Source organism: Canis lupus, chromosome 16 (genome assembly GCF_003254725.2).
Source record: "Canis lupus dingo isolate Sandy chromosome 16, ASM325472v2, whole genome shotgun sequence".
NCBI lineage: Eukaryota > Metazoa > Chordata > Mammalia > Carnivora > Canidae > Canis > Canis lupus.
The window spans coordinates 27056445-27080720 of NC_064258.1; the positions used below are offsets into that span (position 1 = coordinate 27056445).

Sequence of the window (24276 nt, forward strand, 5' to 3'; positions counted from 1 at the left end):
AAATGAGATATAAAAAATGTACATATCTGCACCATTATGCAAAAATAAAAGGTAAGATAACTAAAACTAAATAAAAACTAAGAGAATAGAAACTAATAAAAACTAATTGTTTCTCTATTGAGAGTAGGAGAGAGTAATGAAAATGGTAGAAAATTTACAGGGATGGGAATGGAGTAGAAGGATAAAAAAATGATAATTCTTTGAGTATAACCATATACAATTTTAAATCTTTTTTTTTTAATTTCTAAATTCTCTAAAAGATTTTGAGAGAGAGAGAGCACATGTGCACAGGAGCAGAGTAGAGGGCGCAGAGGAGCAAAGCAGGGAGAGACTCATGCTGAGAACAGAGCTAGTCACCAAGCTCCATCTCACAACTCTGATATCACAACTTGAGCTGAAATCAAGAGTTGGGTGCTTAACTAACTGAGCGGCCCAAGTGCCCCTATAGTTTTGAATCTTAAAAATCATTTTATATTTCACATATCAAAAACTAAACTAAAATAAAGTGAACAAGGACAAGGGGAAATCCAAAAAGTTTAGTTTTTCAAATGAACAATCTAAACATGTCAAGGAGGAAAAATGAATTAACCCAAATAATTCTTGAATAAAATATTTTTACATACACTTCAGAATAAAGGCAAAAATAATTTCACAGTAGAATGAGTCAGCAATTCTGAGATGGTTTAATGTGCATTCCAGATGCATCCAAGGATGGAATTTACATATATCACTGTCAAAGAAAGTGCCAAAGTATATCACTATCAAAGAAAACAATCACAGATATGAAAAGGTAGGCTAGAATGAACCCTACATTGTGGATTCAATTGAAAAGTATAATTTTGACTTCATGTTTTTTAATGTAGATATATAGATATAGGAAATAGAAATAAAATATGAGTATGATTATATACATATATACATAAATGCATATATTCATGTATATGTATCTATATATTTTCATATGCATGAATAGTATGTAGATATAAAAATTTCCTAGTTCTGTCTGCTGATGGGGCCAGAAAAAGTGACACTCCAATAGCAAAAAGCAAAATTAATACCTAGATCTTGGTTTCTAAATACCATTTCCCAATCAAATGAACCAGGGCTCCTTGGAGAAAGGCTGATTTTAAGAACTGGGGCAGGAAACATACAATATGAATGTAGAACATCTTCTGATTCTGGAAAGTAAGCAAGCACTCAGAAAGAAAAAAAAAAGCACAATGTTACAAGTTTGTCAAAGACATGAGTTGATTGAAGGAACTCCTGATGACCAAATATAGAAAAACTTGAACAATGAAATCAATAAAGTAGTATTGGATTATAACCCAGACCATGAGTCTATAATGTTACAAATAAATGACTGAATACATAAATGTAGAACAAACTAACCTTCAGTGCAGAGGAATTCAAAATAATTTGTGTAGCTACTGAGCCTCCAAGAAAGTGTAACAAACTTCCTACTCCTTAAATATGGGCCATGCACAGTAACTTCTTTCAAGGAAGTAGAATATAAAGATGGAAATAAAGAGTAACTTTACAGCAAGAAATCTGACAAATATTACCTCAGGCAAGGGATCAAGGTTAATATCAACACTTAACAATGATATGACCAAAGATACTTTACCTCTGGGGTTTCCTTCCAAGAACTCATAAATGTAGCCTGCTCATGAGAGAAACATTGGACAAATCTTAATTTGAGGGACATTCTACAGAATATTTTACTAGTTCTCCTCAAAACTCACAAGGCCATCAAAAAAGAAATTATGAGAAACTGTCACTGTCAAGAGAAGCTTTAAGATACATAATAAATGTAATATGGTCTTTTTGGTGGAATCTTGGAAAAGGCATTAGGTAAAATAAATCTGAATGAAGTATGGAATTTATTTAATATAATGTTTGATTTGTTCATTGATTATAACAAATGCACCATATCATTGTTAGATGTTAATAACTGGGAAAATTGGATGAGTTGCTTATGGGGAAAGATGGATAAATGGGCAAGAGTAATGGTATGCTCTAAAACTGGGCATGGTGATGGTTGCACAATTTCATATATTAACCAAATGCAATGAATTGTACAGATTATGGGTGATTTTTATGGTAAACAATATTTCAATAAGGCTATTTAAAAATGAATTGCTTGGTATATTGCCAAAATGAGTATACTATAAAATTTTTTTTAAACACTGGAAATTTTGTAGTTCTAATTACCATAGCAGGACCACACACAGTGCCATCTTGTACAAATGTATCATCTCTATCCTCAGGTGTTTCATATGTTGTCCATGTATTTTTAATGGCCTTTTCTTTGCTTCGATATGTAGATACACACATTTCCTCTCGGACATGTGAGTAAATCACAGACAAATTTGCACGTGATACTAATGCCTTGTGTGGCCACGCACAGACTAATTTTCCACATAGAAGATTACTAGAAGCATAAGGAAGGAAAAAATCATCTTATTATTTACTGAAATAACATAGATTGCTGATGTACCTAAGTTTAAAAAAAAGTGTTTTACTAACAACTAATTTTACTAAATTAACTTACTAACTTAACTCCAGTTTTCAACAATTTTCTCTCAGAAAACATTTTTGAGCACACTGATTTATGTATGATGTGACATTTTTTGTTTTGTGAGGCTATGTGCCAAGGGAAAAATTAAAATTTGAAATCTGACAGCCTGGTCTGTCTTATATTAGTTTCTGAAATTTGAGCTAGTCTTCAATTATTTCTAGTAAATTATAACTAGTCTTCAATTATTTCATTAGTAAAATAGAATAAATAATTATTACTACAAACATCATTGTTGTAAAATTATCAGCACTGAACACATATCATTTGTAGCCAATGGGTACAGCTCAGATCATAAAAAAAAGAAATCTGTGATAAATTGTCATATATTCTAGGACCTTAGCAACATTTAACCTATATCCCAAACAAAACTACAAATTTCTAAATACATACCTAAAACTACAAAAGTCTCGGCCACAGTTTCCATATCTATCTGCTCTTGAATTTATTTCATCATAACAAGCAAATGAACCACCTCTAGAAGCTAAAAGAAAAAAAAACAAGTAAATTAAAGTACATAATTCCAATAATCATTGTAGAAATAATAAGCTGATTTTGGAAATTATAATGAGATACTTAAGGAGGTTTATAATTAATTAGAATTAAAAAGTTGCTGAGGTAGATCTAGGATTAAAAAGAGAGCTTCTCATTTTAAGCTTGGTAGACTTTGTTTCATATCAAACAGAAAATAAACAGCAACATTATTCATATGGCATTATATTATTAGAAATATAATAATTGGAAGTATTGTCCTCTCTTTGCCCTCTGAATTGTTTTTCTTCCTTAGCTGACTACCCAATGTGAAAATATAGTTTGTGTTAGTTCAAACAAAACGGGAGCAAAAGAGTATCTATGATTCAATACTGATAAGAAACTCAAGGAGTATTTTTCTGAACTCTTCTTCAACACTAAAGCCCTCATTTCTGTTCCCTTTATCCTAACAATCACACACACACAAAAATTAAGGGGGTCCAGTCTGAAATGGCCACTTAGGAAGGCCATGAACTCCCCTCCTTGCTCACTCCAAATCTATACCTATTTATAAATTCTTCCTAAAAAGCTAAGTACTTACTAAATGGCTTCTGCACAATGAAAAGACAGAAAGACCACACAGAGAACTGCAACAGAGATGGAGACAATGTAACAGAGGAAACCCTCACCCCTGATGTTACAGTGGGAAGGGATAGGATTTAGGGACCATGAGCAGATTCATCTGCCCTGAATCATAGGGAAAAAAAGTTGCAGTTTAAAAGAGCAACTAGAATTTAAGGGATCCAGCCTTAGAACTCCAAATGCTGGTACTCTACAGGTCAGAGTGGCTGCTGAACACCACAGTTTACATATCCCCTCCTCCTTGATAGCAGAGACAAGGGCAGGGTCCTGATGCTACAGCTAGTCAGCTGCTTCAGTGAACCCTGGGTTCCTAGCCTGTACCAGCCCAGGACACTGTGAGCACAGAAAAAAAAAAAAGCCATGGTTTAAAAGAGCAACTAGAATATAAAGGAATGAGGAAGGAGGAAAATGGTAGAAGAGTAAGGGTATTGATTCATCTGGTCCCCCAAACTTACCTAGGTAACTTTCAAAACATCCTGAACACCTACAAATTCAACTTGAGATGTAAACAGAGAACAGTTGGAATGCTACAGAGAGAAAAGTGATAGCTTCTGACAAGGTAGGAAGGTGGAGAAAAGGAAGATAAATGGGGGTGGAGGAGGGAGCCATGGAAAGCTGCTGTAGGAAAGCAGGGCAGCAGAATATCAGGAACTTTAATACCTCAAAGAGTCTTCCCTGACTGAATGCTCAGTGGGAAAATAGAGCAGAATCACAGGGGAGCCAGAGAAGCCTCAATATTCCCGGAGACACAGTAAGAATAGGGGAAACCAGGAGAATGCTCACTGCAAATTGTGGTCCCATCTGGTAAAAGACTGGAATGCTGCAACCCTCCAGGGCATCTGGGAGAAGCCAGCCAGGTGTGTGTCCAACACCGGAGTTATCTTTACCTAGAGCCTGGCACAGAGGGATGCAGGCTGTCTTCTGGTTCCCTTCAGCAGAGGCAGACCCCGTGGGGACAAAAGACAGTGAAAACTTTCCTGCCACTAGGCACCCTTCAATTTGTACAAAGCAGTGCTCCCATGCCTGCCCCCAGGAAGATCTGAGCCAGTGTGCACTGAGAGTGGTTCAGTACACGTGATGGTGTCCAGCCCCAGAGCCAAGAGCCAAGAGCTCCCCCGTGTACTGAACTGCAATCTCTCAGTGCACACTGGCCTAGATCCTCCTGGGGGCAGGCAGGGAGTACTGATTTGTACAAATTGAATGCCGCCTACTGGTGGGAGAGCTTTCGCTGTCTTCTGCCCTCCCAGGTTCCGCCTCTCCCAGAGGGGACAGAGGATAGCCCACTCCTGTATGCTGCTGGACTCTCAGGGCAGAGAGAGCTCAGCTGCTGGACTTCAAAACTAGTCTGCCTCTCCCAGATGCCCTTGGGGGGTTGTTGCCTTCTAGCCATTTGCCAGGACCTAGGAAGCTTAAGTCCCACAATTGGATCATGGTTTGCTAGTGAGCTTTCTCCCTGGCGCCCCTATTCTTACTTTGTCTCTGGGAATATTGAGACTGCACTGCCCCTCCTGCAAGTCTGCCCTATTTCCCCACTGAGCAGTTTTCAGGCAGGGAAGACTCTCTCAGGAGCAGATTTTCAAAGTTCCTGATTATGCCCTGCACTGCTCCCTTGCAGTTGCTTACTGAGGCTCCCTCCCCTTGCCATTTATCTTCTGATATATCCCCTCAGCTTCTTTTCAGATTCCTTCCTTGTAGGAAGTGATCACTTTTCTCTCTGCAGCATCCCAACTGCTGTCTCTTTACATCTCGTTGAATTCATAGGTGTTCAGGATGGTTTGAAAACTATCTAGATAAATTTGGGGGACCAAATGAAATGAGGACCCTTATTCTTCTGACATGCTTCTTGCCATCTTGCCTCTCCCAATCGCATATTATCCTTTTGTCATTAATAATTTTACCTTAAATACTATTCTCACTGATTTATATTGCTATACCAACTTGCTCTTTGAAATTTAGACTTGCCTAGTATATGTTTTTTCATCCCTTATTCTCAATCTTTGTTTTTAGTTGGTATCTTATAAACAGCCTTCATATGGGACACAATAATGGAGTTTGCTATGCATATATGTTTAACATATGATGGTGATACAGGAGAGGTAGGTTCTTATCTCAGAGTCGAAGAATGAATATCGTGGGCAATGGAGAGTGAGTAAAGCAACAGAAGTTTATTAAGCAAAGATAACAGGGAAAGCTCTCAGGAGTGAGAGGGGTCCTGAAAGGGTTGCCACTGAAGGCTTTTTGGCAGGCCTTTTATTGAGAACCTAACCAGTGAGCCCATGGTCTTGAGATTTTTTGTGCTTTCTTGAGTGATTGGCATATGGCTGACTTTGGGTCTGGTGAGTTTCTGTGACTACTTGGCAAGCATCACAGGGAGATATTTTTAACTCTGCTCACTCATACAGCCATTCTGCACTGGAAAAAATGACTAAAAGAATTCACCACAAAAGAAAGAACCAGAAGTAATACTCTGCCACAGACCTACTTGATATGGATTTAAGTAGCATGTCAGAGATACAATTCAGAAGTACAATTATAAAATTATTGGTAGCTCTGGAAAAAAAGTATAAAAGACTCTAGAAATTCTCTTACTGCAGAACTGAACTCTAATCAGGCCAAAATTAAAAATACTTTAAGGTGCAATCTAAAGTGGATTCTCTTACTGTTAGGGTTAATGAGGTGGAAGAGAGAGTGAGTGACATAGAAAATAAGTTGATAGGGATCCCTGGGTGGCGCAGCGGTTTGGCGCCTGCCTTTGGCCCAGGGCGTGATCCTGGAGACCCGGGATCGAATCCCACATCGGGCTCCCGGTGCATGGAGCCTGCTTCTCCCTCTGCCTGTGTCTCTGCCTCTCTCTCTCTCTCTCTGTCTATCATGAATAAATAAACAAAATCTTTAAAAAAAAAAAAAAGAAAAGAAGTTGATAGTAAGAAAGCTGAGGAAAAAAGAGAAAAACAAGAACCCATGAGGAATGGCTTTGGAAAATAAATGATAGCTTGAGAAGGAAGAATATATGTCTAATTGGGATTCCAGAAGATGGGGGGAGAAAGAGAGAGACAGAGACAGAGACGACCACAAAATATATATGAACAAATCATTGCTAGGAACTTCCTTCATATGGGGAAGGAAACAGGTATTCATATCCAAGACATAGAGAGGACACCCATCCCAAAATCAACAAAAAATGACCAACACCGCAACATATAATACTGATGCTTGCAAATTTCAAAGTTAAAGAGAAAAATCTAAAAGCAGCTGAAGGCAAGAAATTCTTAACTTATATGGGGAGAAATACCAGATGAACAGCAGACCTCTCCACAGAGATCTGGCAGGCCAGAAAGGGCTGGCATGATATATGCAGAGTATTAAATGAGAAAAACATACATCCAAGAACACTTTATCCAGCAAGGCTGTCATTCAGAATAGAAAGAGAGATGAAGACCTTCCAAGATAGAAACTGAAAGAATATGTGACCATCAAATCAGTTCTGCAAGAAATATTAAGGGGGACCCTGTAAGAGGATGGAGCCCAAAGAAACAATCCACAGAAACAGGGACTGTATAGGTAATACTACAACATTAAATTCATATCTTTCAATCGTTACTCTGAACATGAATGGGCTAAATAACCCCATCAAAAGATGTAGGGTATCTCACTGGATAAAAAACCAAGACCCATTTATTTACTGTCTACAAGAGACAAATTTTAGACCTAAGAACATCTCCAGACTGAAAATGAGGGAATAGAGAACCACTTACCATTCAAATGGTCCTCAAAAGAAAGCTGAGGTAGCATTCTTCATATCAGATAAATTAGAGTTTATACCAATGACTGTAGTAAGAGATGAAGTGGGACACTATATCATACTTAAAGGGGCTATCCAACAAGAAGAACTAACAATCATGAAGACCTATGCCCCTAATCTGAGAGCAGCCAAGTATATCAATGAATTAATAACCCAATTAAAGAGATATAAAGATAATACTACATTAATAGTAGGACACTTCAACATGGCACTCTCAGCAAAAGACAGATATTCTAAGCAGAATGTCATGAAAGAAACATGGGTCTTGAATGATACACTGGACCAAATATATTTCACAAATATATACAGAACAATCCATCGTAATGCAACAGAACACACATTCTTCTCATCTGCACAAAACCTTCTCTAGAGTAGACCACATATTGTGCCACAAATCAGCTCTGAGCAGATATAAAAAGATTGGGAATATCCCCTGCATATTTTCAGACCAAAATGCTTTGAAACTAGAACTCAATCACAAGAAGAAATTTAGAAGAAACACAAAACAGGGGATCCCTGGGTGGCTCAGCGGTTTGGCGCCTGCCTTTGGCCCAGGGCACGATCCTGGAGACCCGGGATCGAGTCCCGCGTGGGGGTCCCAGCATGGAGCCTGCTTCTCCCTCCTTCTATGTCTCTGCCTCTCTCTCTCTCTCTCTATCATAAATAAATAAATAAATCTTTAAAAAAAAGAAAAAAGAAACACAGAACACGTAGAGGTTAAAGAGTATCCAATGAAAAGATGAATGGGTCAAGCAGAAAATTAGAGAAGAATTTAAAGATCCATGAAAACTAATGAAAATTAAAGTAAAACTGTTCAAAATCTTTTTGGAATACAGCAAAAGTGGTCCTAAGAGTGAAATACATAGCAATACAATCCTCTCTCAAAAAATTGGAAAAAACTCAATATACAAGCTAACCATGCAACTAAGGGAACTGTAGGAAGAACAGCAAATAAAGCCAAAACCAAGCAGAAGAAGACAGATAATAAAGATTTGAGCAGAGATCAATAAAGTGGAGACCAAAAGAACTGTAAAACAGATCAACAAAACCAGAAGATGGTTCTTTGAAAGAATTAATAAGATAGATAAATCCCTAGCCAGCCTTACTAAAAAGAAAAAAAGACTAGAATTAATAAAATCACAAACAAAAGAAAGATCACAATCAATACCAAGGAAATACAAATGATTTTAAAAATGTATTATAGGCAACTATATGCCAACAAATTAGGCAGTTGGAAGAAATGGATGCATTCCTGGGAAGCCTATAAGTTACCAAAATGGAAATAGAAAATCTGAACAGATCAATAACTGGTAAGAAAATTGAAGCAGTCATCAAAAACCCCCTAAGACACAAAAGTCCAGGGCCAGATGGCTTCCCAGGAGAATTCTACCAAACATTTAAGGAAGAAATAATACATATTCTACTAAAGCTATTTGAAAAGAGAGAAATGGAGGTAATACTCCCAAACTCATTCTATGAGGCCAGAATTACCTTGATCCCAAAACCAGACACCCCACCATAAGACACCCATTCATAAAGGAGAATTACATATGAAGATCCCTGATGAACATGTATGCAAAAATTCTCACTAAGATACTAGCCAATAGGATCCAACAGTACATTGAGAGGATTATTCACCATGACCAAGTGGAATTTATTGCTGGGATGGAAAGGTGGTTCAACATTCATTAAACAATCAATGTGATAGATCACATTAATAAAAGAAAAGACAAGAGTCATATGGCCCTCTCAATAGTTGCAGAGAACTCGTCTGACAAAATACAGCATCCATTCCTGATTAAAACTCTTCAAAGTGTAGAGATAGAGGGAACATATCTCAATATCATAAAAGCCATATTTGAAAAGCCCACAGCAAACATCATTCTCAATGGGGAAAAACTGAAGGCTTTTCCCCTAAGCTAAGGACCATGATGGGGATGTCCACTCTCACCACTGTTACTCAACATAGTCCTAGAAGTCCTGGCCTCAGCAATCAGACAACAACAACAACAACAAAAATAAAGTGCATTCAAAATGGCAAAGAAGAAGTCAAGCTCTCCCTATTCATAGATGACATGATACTATATATAGAAATCCCAAAAGACTCCACCCCAAAATTACAAGAACTTGTACAGCAATTCAGCAATGCGGCAGGTTACAAAATCAATCCACAGAAATCAGTAGCATTTCCATACACTAATAATGAGACTGAAAAAACTAAGGAATCAATCCATTTATAATCACACCCAAAACCATAAGATATCTAGGAATAAACCTAACCAAAGAGTTAAAGGATCTATACCCTAAAAACTACAGAATATTTATGAAAGAAATCAAAGAATATATAAAGAGATGAAAAGACATTCCATACTCATGGATTGGAAGAATATTGTGAAAATGTCTATGCTACCCATAGCAATTTATACATTCAATGCAATCCCTATCAAAATACCATGGACTTTCTTCACAGTTAGAACAAATAATCTTAAGATTTGTATGAAATCAGAAAAGACCCCAAATTGCCAGAGGAATGTTGAAATAGAAAACCAAAGCTGGGGGCATCACAATGCCTGACTTCAAGCTGTATTACAAAACTCTGATCATCAATACAGTATGGTACCTACACAAAAACAGACACATAGGTCATGGAACAGAATAGAAAATTCAGAAATTAACCCTCAACTCTATGGCCAACTCATCTTTGACAAAGCAGGTAAGAGTATCCACTGCAAAAAGGACAATCTCTTCAATAAATGGTATTAGGAAAATTGGACAGCCACATGGAGAAGAATGAAACTGTACCATTCTCTTATACCATACACAAAGATAAACTCAAAATGGATGAAAGATCTAAATTATGTGAGACAAGAATCCGTCAAAATCCTAGAGGAGAACACAGGCAACAACCTCTTAAGAACTTGGCCACAGCAACTTCTTGCAACACACATCTATGAAGGCAAGGGAAACAAGAGCAAAAATGAACTATTGGGACTTCATCAAGATAAAGAGCTTCTCTGCACAGCGAAGGAAACAGCCAGTCAACAAAACTAAAAGACAGCCTACAGAATGGGAGAAGATATTCACAAATGACATATCAGATAAAGGGCTAGTATCCAAGATCTGTAAAGAATGTATCAAACTCAACACCCAAGAAAAGACAATCTAGTCATGAAATGGGCAGAAGACATGAACAGACATTTCTCCAAAGAAGACCTACACATGGCCATTGGCACATGAAAAAATGCTCCACATCACTTGCCACCAGGGAAATGCAAATCAAAACCACAATGAGATGCCACCTCACACCAGTGAGAATGGCGAAAATTAACAAGACAGGAAACAACAAATGTTGGCAAGGATGTGGAGAAAGGGGAACCCTCTTGCACTGTTGTGGGAATGCAAGCTGGTACAGCCACTCTAGAAAACAGTATGGAGGTTCCTCAAGAAGTTAAAAATGGAGCTACCCTATGACCCAGCAATTGCACTACTGCATATTTACCCCAAAGATACAGATGTCATGAAACAATAGGACACCTGCACTCCAATGTTTTATAGCAGCAATGTCCACGATTGCCAAACCATGGAAGGAGCCATGATGTCCTTCAACAGATGAATAGATAAAGAAGATGTGGTATATATATGCAATGGAATATTACTCAACTATCAGAAAGGACGAATATCTACCATTTGCTCTGATGTGGATGGAACTGGCGAGTACTATGCTAACTGAAATAAGTCAATTGAAGAAAGACCATCATCATATGGTTTCCCTCATATGGGGAATATAAGAAACAGTGAAAGGGACTATAAAGGAAAGGAGGAAAACTGAGTGGAGAAAAAATTGAGAAGAAGACAGATAATGAGAGATTCCTAATTTTGGGAAACAGAAAGAGTTGCAGAAGGGGCAAATGGGATGGGGTGGGATGGGGTGACTGGGTGATGGCACTAAGGAGGGCCCTTGATGGGATGAGCACTGGGTGTTATACTATATGTTGGCAAATTCAATGTAAATATAAAAATTAATTATGGACAGGAGAGGACCCTCAGTTCCTTATTTGGCTTACCACCTCAGTGACCCCCATGATCCTAGTCCACACCATCACCAGCAATCCTTCCAAGGTGGCTCAAGCACTATGCACACCAAGACACCTCCAGTCAGTGCTCACTACAGCTCCAGCCCTCTTGCCAATGTGACACAGATGCAAAGCACCCAGAGAACATACCAGGCCACCTTGGCTATAGATAGCTTGCCAGAACATCCGCAGCTCAGAAAGCTCTGGGGCCTCCCAGCTCACATTTGTTTCAGCTCCAGCCACTGCATAAGAGCAACTCCTGCACAAAGTGCCCAGGTAATGCCCAGCCCATGCCTTGCCTTGCTCCAGCTATCCTGCAAGAATACCATCTGCATGGAGTAACCAGGGACAATATGGCCTACACCAACCTTAGCTTCAGCTATCTTGCCATGGTGCCTTCTGTGCACAGAGCCCTGGGACCCCTCCATTTGCGTCCATTCCAACTTGCAAGAACAAACTCCAAGGTTGATTAGAGGAAGGAAGGAAGAAAGATAAGAGTAGAAATAAATGAAAAAATAATTTAAAAAACAATGAAATAAAGAGCTGGTTGGTTCTTTGAAAAGATAAAAAAATTGATAAAACTTCAGTCAGACCCATTGAGAAAAAAGAGGGCTCAAATACATAAAGGGAGAATTAAAAGATGAGAAGTAACAATTGGCACCACAGAAATACAAAAATTATAAGAAACTACTATGAAAAATTACAGGACAACCTAGAAAAAACACATAAATTCCTAGAAACATAAAATCTATCAAAACTGAATTAAGAAGAAATAGAAATATGGTCATCTCATTAGATGCAGAAAAGGTATCTGAAAAAGTAAAACATCCATTCCTGATAAAAACCCTCCGCAAAGTGGATTTAGAGGGAAAATACCCCAATACAATTAATGTCATATGTGAAAAACCCACAGCTAACATCATATCCAATGGTGAAAAACTGAGTAATTTTCCTCAAGATCAGGAATAAAACAGGAATGTCCCACTCTCACCACTTTTATTCAACAGATTCCTAGAAATTCTAGTCACAGCAATTAGTCTTGGAGAAGCAGGAACTTTAAAACTCCGCCCCAGATTCTTCCGGATCAGAAAGGTGCTTAGCAGGGAGCTCCCAGGTTGCCGGGGTCACTAACAGAGGAGGTGCGCCCAGGGGGAGAGGGCGCCACAGACCCCAGGCCAAGCGCGGTCAAGGGCTGGAGCGCACCCGGCGGGGCCTGGGGAGCAGCTCAGGCCGCGGCTCCGGGCGGAGGGTCTGGGCCCTGCTGCCTTCAGGAGCCGCGGCCCCAGAGCGCGATTCCAGCAGCACAGGCCCCGGATCCCAGGGCGATGGGGGACACCGCCCAGGATCCTGCGCTCTCCCCGGGACAGCGAGGACTCTCCTGCCGCCCGGCGCCCCCAAGCTGTGGTCAGCTTTTTTTGGAAAAAAGAATAAAGGATTCAAGAGATTTCATGATTGCAGAATTTAGATCTAATCAGGCTGAAATTAAAAATCAATTAAATGAGATGCAAACCAAAATGGAGGTCCTAATGATGAGGGTTAATGAGGTACGAAAGCGTAACATAGAAGACAAGATGATGGCAAGGAAGGAAGCTGAGGAAAAAAGAGAAAAACAATAAAGACCATGAGGAGAGATTAAGGGAAATGAATGACAGCCTCAGAAGGAAAAATCTATGTTTAACTGGGGTTTCAGAGGGCGCTGAGAGGGACAGAGGACCAGAAGGCATATTTGAACAAATCATAGCTGAGAACTTTCCTAACCTGGGAAGGGAAACAGGCATTCATATCCAGGAAATAGAGAGCTTCCCCCCCAAATCAATAAAAACCATTCAACACCTCCATATTTAATAGAGAAACTTCCAAATTCCAAAGATAAAGAGGAAATCCTTAAAGCAGCAAAAGAGACAAGACATCCCTAACATTTATGGGGAGAAATCTTAGGTTAACAGCAGCCTCTCCACAGAGACCTGGGAGGCCAGAAAGGGCTGGCAGGATATATTCAGGGTCCTAAATGAGAAGAACACGCAGCCAAGAATACTCTATCCAGCAAGGCTCTCATTCAGAATGGAAGGAGAGAGAAAGAGCTTCCAAGATGATCAGAAACTGAAAGAATATGTGACCACCAAACCAGCTCTGCAAGAAATATTAATGGGGACTCTGTAAAAGAAAGAGGACCCCCAAAGAAATAATTCACAAAAACAGGGACTGAATAGGTATTATGATGACACTAAATTCATATCTTTCAATAGTAACTGAACATAAATGGGCTTAATGATCCCATCAAAAGATCCAGGGTTTCAGACTGGATAAAAAAGCGAGATCCATCTCTTCGCTGTCTAGAAGAGACTCATTTTAGACCTAAGGACACCTACAGCCTGAAAATAAAAGGTTGGAGAAAAATCCACCATCCAAATGGTCCTCAAAAGAATGCTGGGGTAGTAATCCTCATATCAGATAAATTAAAGTTTATCCCAAAGACTGTAGTAAGAGATGAAGAGGGACACTATATCATACTTAATGGATCTATCCAACAAGAGGACCTAACAATCATCAATATATATGCCCCGAATGTGGGAGCTGCCAAGTATATCAATCAATTAATAACCAAAGTTAAAACATACTTAGATAATAATACACTTATACTTGGTGACTTCAGTGTAGCGCTTTCTACAATCGATAGGTCTTCTAAGCACAACATCTCCAAAGAAACTAGAGCTTTAAATGATACACTGGACCAGATGGATTTCACAGATATTTACAGAACTTTACATCCAAATGCAACTGAATACACATTCTTCTCAAATGCACATGGAACTGTCTCCAGAATAGACCACATACTGGTTCACAAATCAGGTCTCAACCAATACCAAAAGATTGGGATTGTCCCCTGCATATTTTCAGACCATAATGCTTTGAAACTAGAACTAAATCACAAGAAGAAATTTGGAAGAAACCAACCATGCAGAGGTTAAAGATCATCCTGCTAAAAGATGAAAAGGTCACCAGGAAATTAGAGAAGAATTAAAAAGATTCATGGAAACTAATGAGGATGAAGATACAACCGTTCAAAATCTTTGGGATACAGCAAAAGCAGTCCTGAGAAGGAACTATGTCGCAATACAAGCATCCCTCAAAAAATTGGAAAAAACTCATATACACAAGCTAACCCTGCACCTAAAGGAACTGGAGAAGGAATAGCAAATAAAACCTACACCCAGCAGAAGAAGAGAGTTAATAAAGATTCTAGCAGAACTCAGTGAAATAGAGACCAGAAGAACTGTAGAACAGATCAACAGAACCAGAAGTTGGTTCTTTAAAAGAATAAGTTAGATAGACCATTAGCCAACCTTATTAAAAACAAAAGAGAAAAGACTCTAATTAATAAAATCACGAATGAAAAACGAGAAATCATAACAAATACTAAGGAAATACAAATGATTTTAAAAACATATTATGAGCAACTATATGCCAGTAAATTAGGCAATCTAGAAGAAATGGACGCATATCTGGAAAACCACAAACTACCAAAACTGGAACAGGAAGAAATAGAAAACCTGAACAGGCCAATAACCAGGGAGGATATTGAAGCAGTTACCAAAAACCTCCCAAGACACAAAAGTCCAGGGCCAGATGGCTTCCCAGGGGAATTCTATCCAATGTTTAAAGAAGAAACAATATCTATTCTACTAAAGCTGTTCTGAAAGATAGAAAGGGATGGAATACTTCCAAACTTGTTTTATGAGGCCAGCATCACCTTAATTCCAAAACCAAAGACCCCCACCAAAAAGGAGAATTAGACACCAATATCCGTGATGAACACAGATGCAGAAATTCTCAAGAAGATACTAGCCAATAGTATCCAACAGTACATTAAGATTATTCACCCTGACCAAGTGGGATTTATCCCTGGGATGCAAGGCTGATTCAACACTCGTAAAGCAATCAACAGGATAGATCATATCAACAAGAGAAAAAACAAGAACCATATGATCCTTCAATAGATGCAGAGAAAGCATTTCACAAAATACAGCATCCATTCCTGATCAAAACTCTTCAGAGTGTAGGGATAGAGGGAACATTCCTCAGCATCTTAAAAGCCATCTACAAAAAGCCCACAGCCCATTTCATTGTCAATGGGGAAACACTGGGAGCCTTTCCCCTAAGATCAGGAACATGACAGGCATGTCCACTCTCACCATTGCTATCCAACATAGTACTAGGAGTCCCTAGCCTCAGCAATCAGGCAACAAAAAGAAATAAAAGGCATTCAAATGGGCAAAGAAGAAGTCAAACTCTCCCTCTTTACAGATGATTTGATACTGTACATAAAAAAACCCCAAAATACTCCACCCCAAGATTGCTAGAAGTCATACAGCAATTTGGCAATGTGGCAGGATACAAAACCAATGCCCAGAAATCAGTGGCATTTCTGTACACTAACAATGAGACTGAAGAAAGAGAAATTAAGGAGTCAATCCCATTTACAATTGCATCCCAAAGTGTAAGATACCTAGAAATAAACCTAACCAAAATGGTAAAGGGGCTATACCCTAAAAACTACAGAACGCTTCTGAAAGAAATTGAGGAAGACACAAAGAGATGGAAAAATATCCCATACTCCTGGATTGGAAGAATTAATATTGTGAAAATGTCAATGCTACTCAGGGCAATTTACACATTTAATGCAATCCCTATCAAACTACGATGGACTTTCTTAGAGAGTTGGAACAAATTATCTTAAGATTTGTGTGGAATCAGAAAGGACCCCGAATATCCAGGGGAATATTGAAAAAGGAAACCAGAGCTGGGGGCATCACAATGCCGGATTTCAAGTTGTACTACAAAGCTGCGATCATCAAGACATATGGTACTGACATAAAAACAGACACATAGATCAATGGAACAGAATAGAGAACCCAGAAATGGGCCCTAAACTCTATGGCCAACTAATATTTGACAAAGCAGGAAAGATGATCCACTGGAAAAATGACAGTCTCTTCAATAAATGGTGCTGGGAAAATTGGACATCCATATGAAGAAGAATGAAACTAGACCATTCTCTTACACCATACACAAAGATAAACTGAAAATGGATGAAAGATCTAAATGAGACAAGAATCCAACAAGAATCCATCAAAATCTTAGAGGAAAAAAAAAACAAAACAAAACAAAACAAAAAAAAATCTTAGAGGAGAACTCAGGAACACCCTTTTGAACTTGGCCACAGTAACTTCTTGCAAGATACATATTGCAAGATACTATTGGGACTTAATCAAGATAAAAAGCTTCTGCACAGCAAAAGAAACAGTCAACAAAATTAAAAGACAAACTACATAATGGGAGAAGATTTTTGCAAATGACATATCAGATAAAGGGCTAGTATTCAAGATCTATAAAGAACTTATTATACTCAACAGCAAAGAGACAAACAATCCAATCATGAAATGGGCAAAAGACATGAGCAGACATTTCACCAAAGGAGACATAGACATGGCCAACAAGCACATGAGAAAACGCCTAGCATCACTTGTCATTAGGGAAATATAATCAAAACCACAATGAGATACCACCTCACACCAGTGAGTATGGGGAAAATTAACAAGACAGGAAACAACACATGTTGGAGAGGATGTGGAGAAAGGGGAACCCTCTTGCACTGTTGGTGGGAATGTGAACTGGTACAGCCACTCTGGAAAACTGTGTGGAGGTTCCTCAAAGAGTTAAAAATAGAACTACCCTATGACCCAGCAATTGCACTGCTGGGGTTTTACCCCAAAGATACAGATGTAGTGAAATGGCAGGACACCTGCACCCGGATGTTTATAGCAACAATGTCCACAATCGCCAAATTGTGGAAGGAGCCTTGGTGTCCTTCAAAAGCTGAATTGATAAAGAAGATGTGGTCTATATATACAACGGAATATTACTCAGCCATTAGAAATAACAAATACCCACCATTTGCTTCAACGTGGATAGAACTGGAGGGTATTATGCTGAGTGAAGTAAGTCAATCGGAGAAGGGCAAACATTATATGGTCTCATTCATTTGGGGAATATAAAAATAGTGAAAGGGAATAAAGGGGAAAGGAGAGAAAATGAGTGGGAAATATCAGTGAAGGTGACAGAACATGAGAGACACCTAACTCTGGGAAATGAACAAGGGGTAGGAAAGGGAGATGGGCAGGGGGATGGTGTGACTGGGTGTTCGGCACTGAGGGGGGCACTTGATGGGATAAGAATTGGGTGTTATGCAATATGTTGGCAAATTGAACTCCAATAAAAAAATATACAGAAAAAAAAAAGAATGCCAAAAAAAAGAGAAAAGAAATAAAAAGTATTTAAATTAGTAAGGGAGAAGTAAAACTCTCACTATTTGCAGAGGACAGGATACTGCATATAGAAAACACTAAAAGCTCTACCAAAAAACTACTAGAAGTAATAAATGAATTAAGAAAAGTTGCATGATAGAAAAATTAATACACAAAATTTGGTTGCACTTGTGTATATTAATAACAGAGTAGCAGAAAGAAAAATTAAGAAAATCATCCATTTATAATTGCACCAGAAATAACAAAATACCTAGGAATAAACTTAAGCAAGAAAGTGAAAGATCTATACTCTGAAAACTATAAAACATTGATGAAAGAAGTTGAAGATGACACAAATTAATGGAAATATATTCCATGCTCATGGATTGGAAAATCTTCAAACTGTCCAAAGCAACCTACAGATTCAATGTAATCACTATCAAAATACAACAGATTTTTTCACAGCACTATAACAAATAATATTAAAATTTTTATGGAACCCTGAAAGACCTCAAATAGACAAAGCAATGTTGAGAAAGAAAAAGAAAAGTGGATATATCACAATCCCAGATTTCAAAATATGCAGCTAAACTATAGTAATCCAAAGAGTATGGTACTGGAACAAAAATAGCTCAATAGAACATAATAGAGAGGTCAGAAATAAACCAGAAATGACACTTATGTTGTCATTTATTCTAAGACAAAGGAGGCAAGAATATATACTGGGGAAATGACAGTGTCTTCAATAGTATTGGAAAAACTGGGCAGCTACATGAAAGAGAATAAAAATGAAAATGAAAAAGAAAATAAAAATAAAAAACCTTTTCACACTATGCACAAAAATAATCTCAAAACGCATTTAAAGACCTAAGTATAAAGTACAAATCCATAACAGTCCTATAAGAAAACACAAGGCAGTCATTTTTTTGACATTGGTCATAGCAACATTTTTCTAGATATGTCTCTTCTAGGCAAGGGAAACAAAGCAAAAATAAACTATTAGAACCACATCCAAATAAAAAGCTTTTGCATTATGAAGAAAACCATCACCAAAGCAAAACAGGAACCTACTAAATAAGAGAAGGTATTTGCAAATGATATACCCAATAAGGTGTTAATATTAAAATTCTGTAAAGAATTTCTATAACTCAACATAAAAAAATCCAATTAATAAAAGTGAGCAGAGGACCTAAATAGACATTTTCCAAAGAAGACATGCAGATGGCCAACAGATACCTGAAAAGAAAATCATCAGGAAAAGGTAAATAAAAAGCAAAATGAGATATCACTTTACACTCCTCAGAATGGCTAGAATAAAAAAGACAATAAAGTGTTGGCAAGGATGTAGAGAAAAAGGAACCCTTATGCACCTTTGGTGGGAATGTAAATTGGTATAGCCCCTGTGGAAAACAGCATGGAGGTTCCTTGAAAAAATAAAAATAGAAATGTCATATGATCCAGTAGTTCCACCAGTGGGTATTTACTCAAAGAAAACAAATAGAAAAAAAAATTGAAAAGGTATATGCACCTCTATGTTTACTGCAGCATTATTTATAGTAGCCAAAATATGGAAGGAACCCAAGTGTCCATCAATAGATGAATGGTTAAAGAAGGTATGGTACACATATACAGTGGAATATTACTCAGCCATAAAAAATAATGAGATCTTGGCATTGGTGACAACATTTATGGACCAAAGGGTAGTATACTAAGTGACATAAATCAGACAGAGACAGACAAATACGTATGATTTCACTTATATATGGAATCTAAGAAACAAAACATATGAACAAACAAAAGGCAGAAGAGACACATATATACAAAGAACAAACCGATCGTTGCTGATGTTGTGAGGGGGAGATGGGAAAATGGCTTGAAGAATATGGGAGACACAAGCTTCCAGTTATGGAATGAATAAATCATGGGGATAAAAGGTACAGCATAGGAAAAACAGCTGATATTGTAATAGCATTGTATGGTGAGAGATGGTAGCTACACTTGAGGTAAGCATAGCAAAATGTATAGAGTTGTTGGATCACTATGTTGTATGCCTGGAACTAATGTGACATTGTGTGTCACTTATACTTCAATTAAAAAAAGAACTACTGAATTTTAAAATCAAGAAGGACACCAATGTTCATCTACTTCACCTCTTTTATATGTTTAGTTATGCCTAATTTTAAAAGCTTAAAAAAATTGAATGTAATAATAGCTACCCTTTCACTATGACTTGGTGACTTAGAGGTGCATTGTGTTGATCATGTTAATCACATGTAATAAAACCTGAGATCTTGGGATGTCTGCATGGCTTAGTGGTTGAGCATCTGTCTTGGGCTCAGGGCATGATCCCAGGGAGCCTGCTTCTCCCTCTGCCTATGTCTCTGTCTCTCGCTCTGTGTGTCTTTCATGAATAAATAAATAAAATCTTTAAAAAAAACCTGAGATCTTTTGTTGTCACCACTATGAACTGGCAAAGGAGGTCCCTTCAGCAATTTCACAGATTTTCATTGCTGGAGGACATGATCAATAAACTTTGTTTTCTGTCTTGACACAATCCATTTATATAAAAGATGCTATAAAACAAGTTAAAATAGATTTGTGAGCAGAATCCACCATAATCAGCAATTGTCTTTTGAAAAGGCCTACTCTTGAACTCACTCAATAAGTAATTAGCTTCCCTTTGCTTTGTCCCAAATTACTGATTTGATCTGATTTAATTTGATTAAATCTAACCTAAACTTCTTAATTCTCCCAAATTCTATCCAAGGGCCAGGATCAAGATGGTACAAAATTTAAGAGGGTAGAGGAGCAAAACTTCAATAATCAAATAATCTCCTAATATAATAGTTTTGAAAATCAAAATTAATGGCAAGAAAAATCCATGATAAACAAAATATTACCCTTCGACCCAGCAATTGCACTGTTGGGGATTTACCCCAAAGATACAAATGCAATGAAACGCCGGGACACCTGCACCCCGATGTTTATAGCAGCAATGGCCACGATAGCCAAACTGTGGAAGGAGCCTCGGTGTCCAACGAAAGATGAATGGATAAAGAAGATGTGGTTTATGTATACAATGGAATATTACTCAGCTATTAGAAATGACAAATACCCACCATTTGCTTCAACGTGGATGGAACTGGAGGGTATTATGCTGAGTGAAGTAAGTCAGTCGGAGAAGGACAAACATTATATGTTCTCATTCATTTGGGGAATATAAATAATAGTGAAAGGGAATAGAAGGGAAGGGAGAAGAAATGTGTGGGAAATATCAGAAAGGGAGACAGAACGTAAAGACTGCTAACTCTGGGAAACGAACTAGGGGTGGTAGAAGGGGAGGAGGGCGGGGGGTGGGAGTGAATGGGTGACGGGCACTGGGTGTTATTCTGTATGTTAGTAAATTGAACACCAATAAAAAATAAATTTAAAAAAAATAAACAAAATATTATATTTTAGATAGAGATAGGTCATTGTCATGTAACACTGCTTTACTGCCATTGGAACAGCTTTTCAATCAGCCCTCAGTTCCTTTGAGTGCCCTGGGGAGCTAGGTCAGTAACCTGCTCTATCTGCTTCCATACACTGGAGGAAAAGTGAAAGAGGCAAAATGCAGGTCATCTCCAAAATTGCTCCTGGGATTTCCCACCACTATGAACAATCCAACATCCTTTTTGGTGGCCTTTTTCAGCTCAACTTTGGGGCTTAGGATGGCAAGTATTTCTGCATTGTTTTCTTGACTATCAAAGCCCACTGCTCTGACCATCCCACTGCTGACCTGAGTTTTCTTTTCTTCCCAAGACTATGTCCACTATGATTCCAAAACCTAACTCTCCTGTGGCCCCAAAAGATTTAGGCATCTTGGGCAACAACCTTCTTACTCTTGTCTCCATCTTGTAGGCTTTAAACTGATAACACCACAAGACCCATAAGCACGAAAGACATTGATTGGAAGTTAAGTTTGGGATGTTCTGGAACATGACCTTGACTCTATTGTTTCCAGAAGCCAATGGGAGCACGTTCTAAGATAGACAATGCCAATGCTGGCCAGAACTGCAATGACCTGCTATGGAAATGTTTTTTGCAGAGATTCTGATAAGGTAGAGGCATCAAGAAAATGCATTTTTTCACCTGGTAGGGCCAAGAAAAAGTGAGTAACTGGGTTTGTTTTGTTTTGTTTTGTTTGTTTCTTTGTTTGTTTAGGTGGCTGTAAGAATATCTAGGGGAAAAGTGTTTATTTTGTCGATTTTTATGTAACTGTTTGCCTTAGTTATTAATCCTTTGAATTTTATAACCTAGTGTTTCCCACCACATTTTATTCCCACGCAGGACTGTAATGAAGGTAGGCAGGTATTTGTGTATCTATTTATGGGTGAGAAGACCCAGTGTTCTGTTACTTGGTGATACTTAGTGACACTAAGCCCAGTATTCAAGAGTATTAAAAGCAGCTACTCCTAAATATATTCACATAGGGGGTTGCAACAGTTGAAGTAAGACAAGTACAATTAAAAGGAAGCATCTATGGGGCACCTGGGTGACTCAGCCAGTTGAGCATCAACTCGATTTTGGCTCAGATCATGATCTCAGGGTTCTGGGATTGAGCCCCATGGCAGGCTCTGCATTCAGCAGGGAATCTGCTTGAGATGTTCTCTCTCTCTCTCTCTCTCTCTCTCTCTCTCCCTCTCCCTGTACCCCCACTCTATCTCTCTAAAATAAGTAAAATCTTTTAAAACATATTTTAATCTTTTAAAAATCTAGATATTAAATATTTAATATCTAAATATCTATAGACAGAAAGAGGAGAAAGATGAAGTACTTTCATAATGCTTCCATGTGTAAATACTCCAGGCCCCACACATCACTGGAATATATCAATAATTCTCTAAACATTAATGTATTGAATTCTCAAATCAAAAGCATAGAGTGGCTCAACAGACAAAAATACAGGACCCAACTACACTGCTTACAAGAGACTCACTTGAGCTTTAAAGTCATATAGAGGCTCAAAATGAAGGGTAACAAAATATATTTCATGAAAGGGGTAATCAAACGAGAGCCAGGATAGCTATATCTATTAATAGACTTTAAGTCATAAAACAGTAACAAGATACAAAGATAGTGATGTAATTATAAGGAGGTCAATTCATTAAAGAGATATAACAATCAAATATATATGCACCCCACAACAGAGCACCTAAATATATTAAGAAAATACTAATAGCTCTGAAGGGAGAAATAGATGACAATACAGTAATAGTAGGGGAAATCTATACCATCACTATCAACGATTGATAGATTATCCAGACAGAAAATCAACAAGGAAATGTTGAACTTGAATCATACATGAGACCAAAGGGAACTAACAGACATAGCCAGAATATTCTATTCAACCACATTAGAATTCATATTCTTCTCAGATGCACATGGCACATTATCTAATACAGAGCACATGTTAGGTCACAAAACAAACCTTAGAAAATTTGAGAAGACTGACAGTCTTTTCTAACCACAATGGTAGAAAACCAGAAATCAATAACAGAAAGTAAAACTGGAAAATTTTAAAATATGTGCAGATTAAACAATATACTCCTGAATAACCAATGGTTCAAAGAAGTAATCCAAAGAAAAAATCAAGAAAAGTCCTAAACAAAAGTGGAATCATAATGTAGAAAAACTTATGGAATGCTAAAGAGCCCAAATAGCCAAAGTAATCCCAAGAAAGTAAAAAACTAGAAGCAATATATTTCCTAGATTTCAAACTATACTACAAAGCTGCAATGCTAAAAAAAAAAAAACAGTATAGTATTGGCATACAAATGGAGAGACCAATGGAACAGAATCAAGAGCCCAGAAATAAACCATACAGATATAGTCCACTAATATATGACAAGAGTACCACGAAGCTCAATGGAGAAAAAGTTTCTTCAATAAACAGTGCTGAGAAAACTGTATAACCACATGGAGAAGAATGAATTTAAACATCTACTTTACACCACTCATAAAAATGAACTCAAAATAGATTGGAGACTGAAACATAAGACCTAAAACAATAAAACTCCCAGAAGGAAATGCAAGGAAAGAACTCCTTAACATTGGCCTTGGCAGGGATTTCCTGGATATGAAACCAAAAGCATAAGCAACAAAAGCAAAAATATATATGTTAAACTACATCAAACCTTTTACAAAGCTGCTTCATAGCAAAAGAAACAATAAAGTGAAAAGATAACCTAAAAAAGGAAAGGAAATATTTGCAAATCATATATCTGATAAGGCACTATTATCCAAAACATATAAAGAACTCATACAACTCAGTAGGAAAAAAATCAAATAAATGTATTAGAAAATTGGCAAAGGACCTGAATAGACATTTTGCAAAGAAGACACACAAATAATCAACAGGTATATGGA

The 24276-nt window shown here is 37.7% G+C and overlaps 1 protein-coding gene and 1 long non-coding RNA gene across 8 annotated transcripts in view; one reads left to right on the top strand and one right to left on the bottom strand.

Moving 5' to 3' along the window:
• The window catches only part of LOC112651951 (disintegrin and metalloproteinase domain-containing protein 5-like), a 134492-nt gene that overhangs the window by 34781 nt on the left and 75435 nt on the right, over nt 1-24276 (bottom strand). For all 7 annotated transcript variants that reach the window (XM_049094832.1, XM_049094833.1, XM_025435504.3 and 4 more), the window contains 2 exons: nt 2969-3059; nt 2212-2431 (listed from right to left, as the gene is read on the bottom strand). In XM_049094832.1, coding sequence (XP_048950789.1) covers nt 2212-2431; nt 2969-3059 — 311 coding nt within the window. The remainder of the gene's footprint in view (nt 1-2211; nt 2432-2968; nt 3060-24276) is intronic.
• LOC112652318 (uncharacterized) overlaps nt 21896-24276 on the top strand; it is a 36793-nt gene continuing 34412 nt past the window's right edge. The window contains exon 1 of the long non-coding RNA XR_003131384.3: nt 21896-22018. This is a non-coding gene — a long non-coding RNA (uncharacterized LOC112652318). The remainder of the gene's footprint in view (nt 22019-24276) is intronic.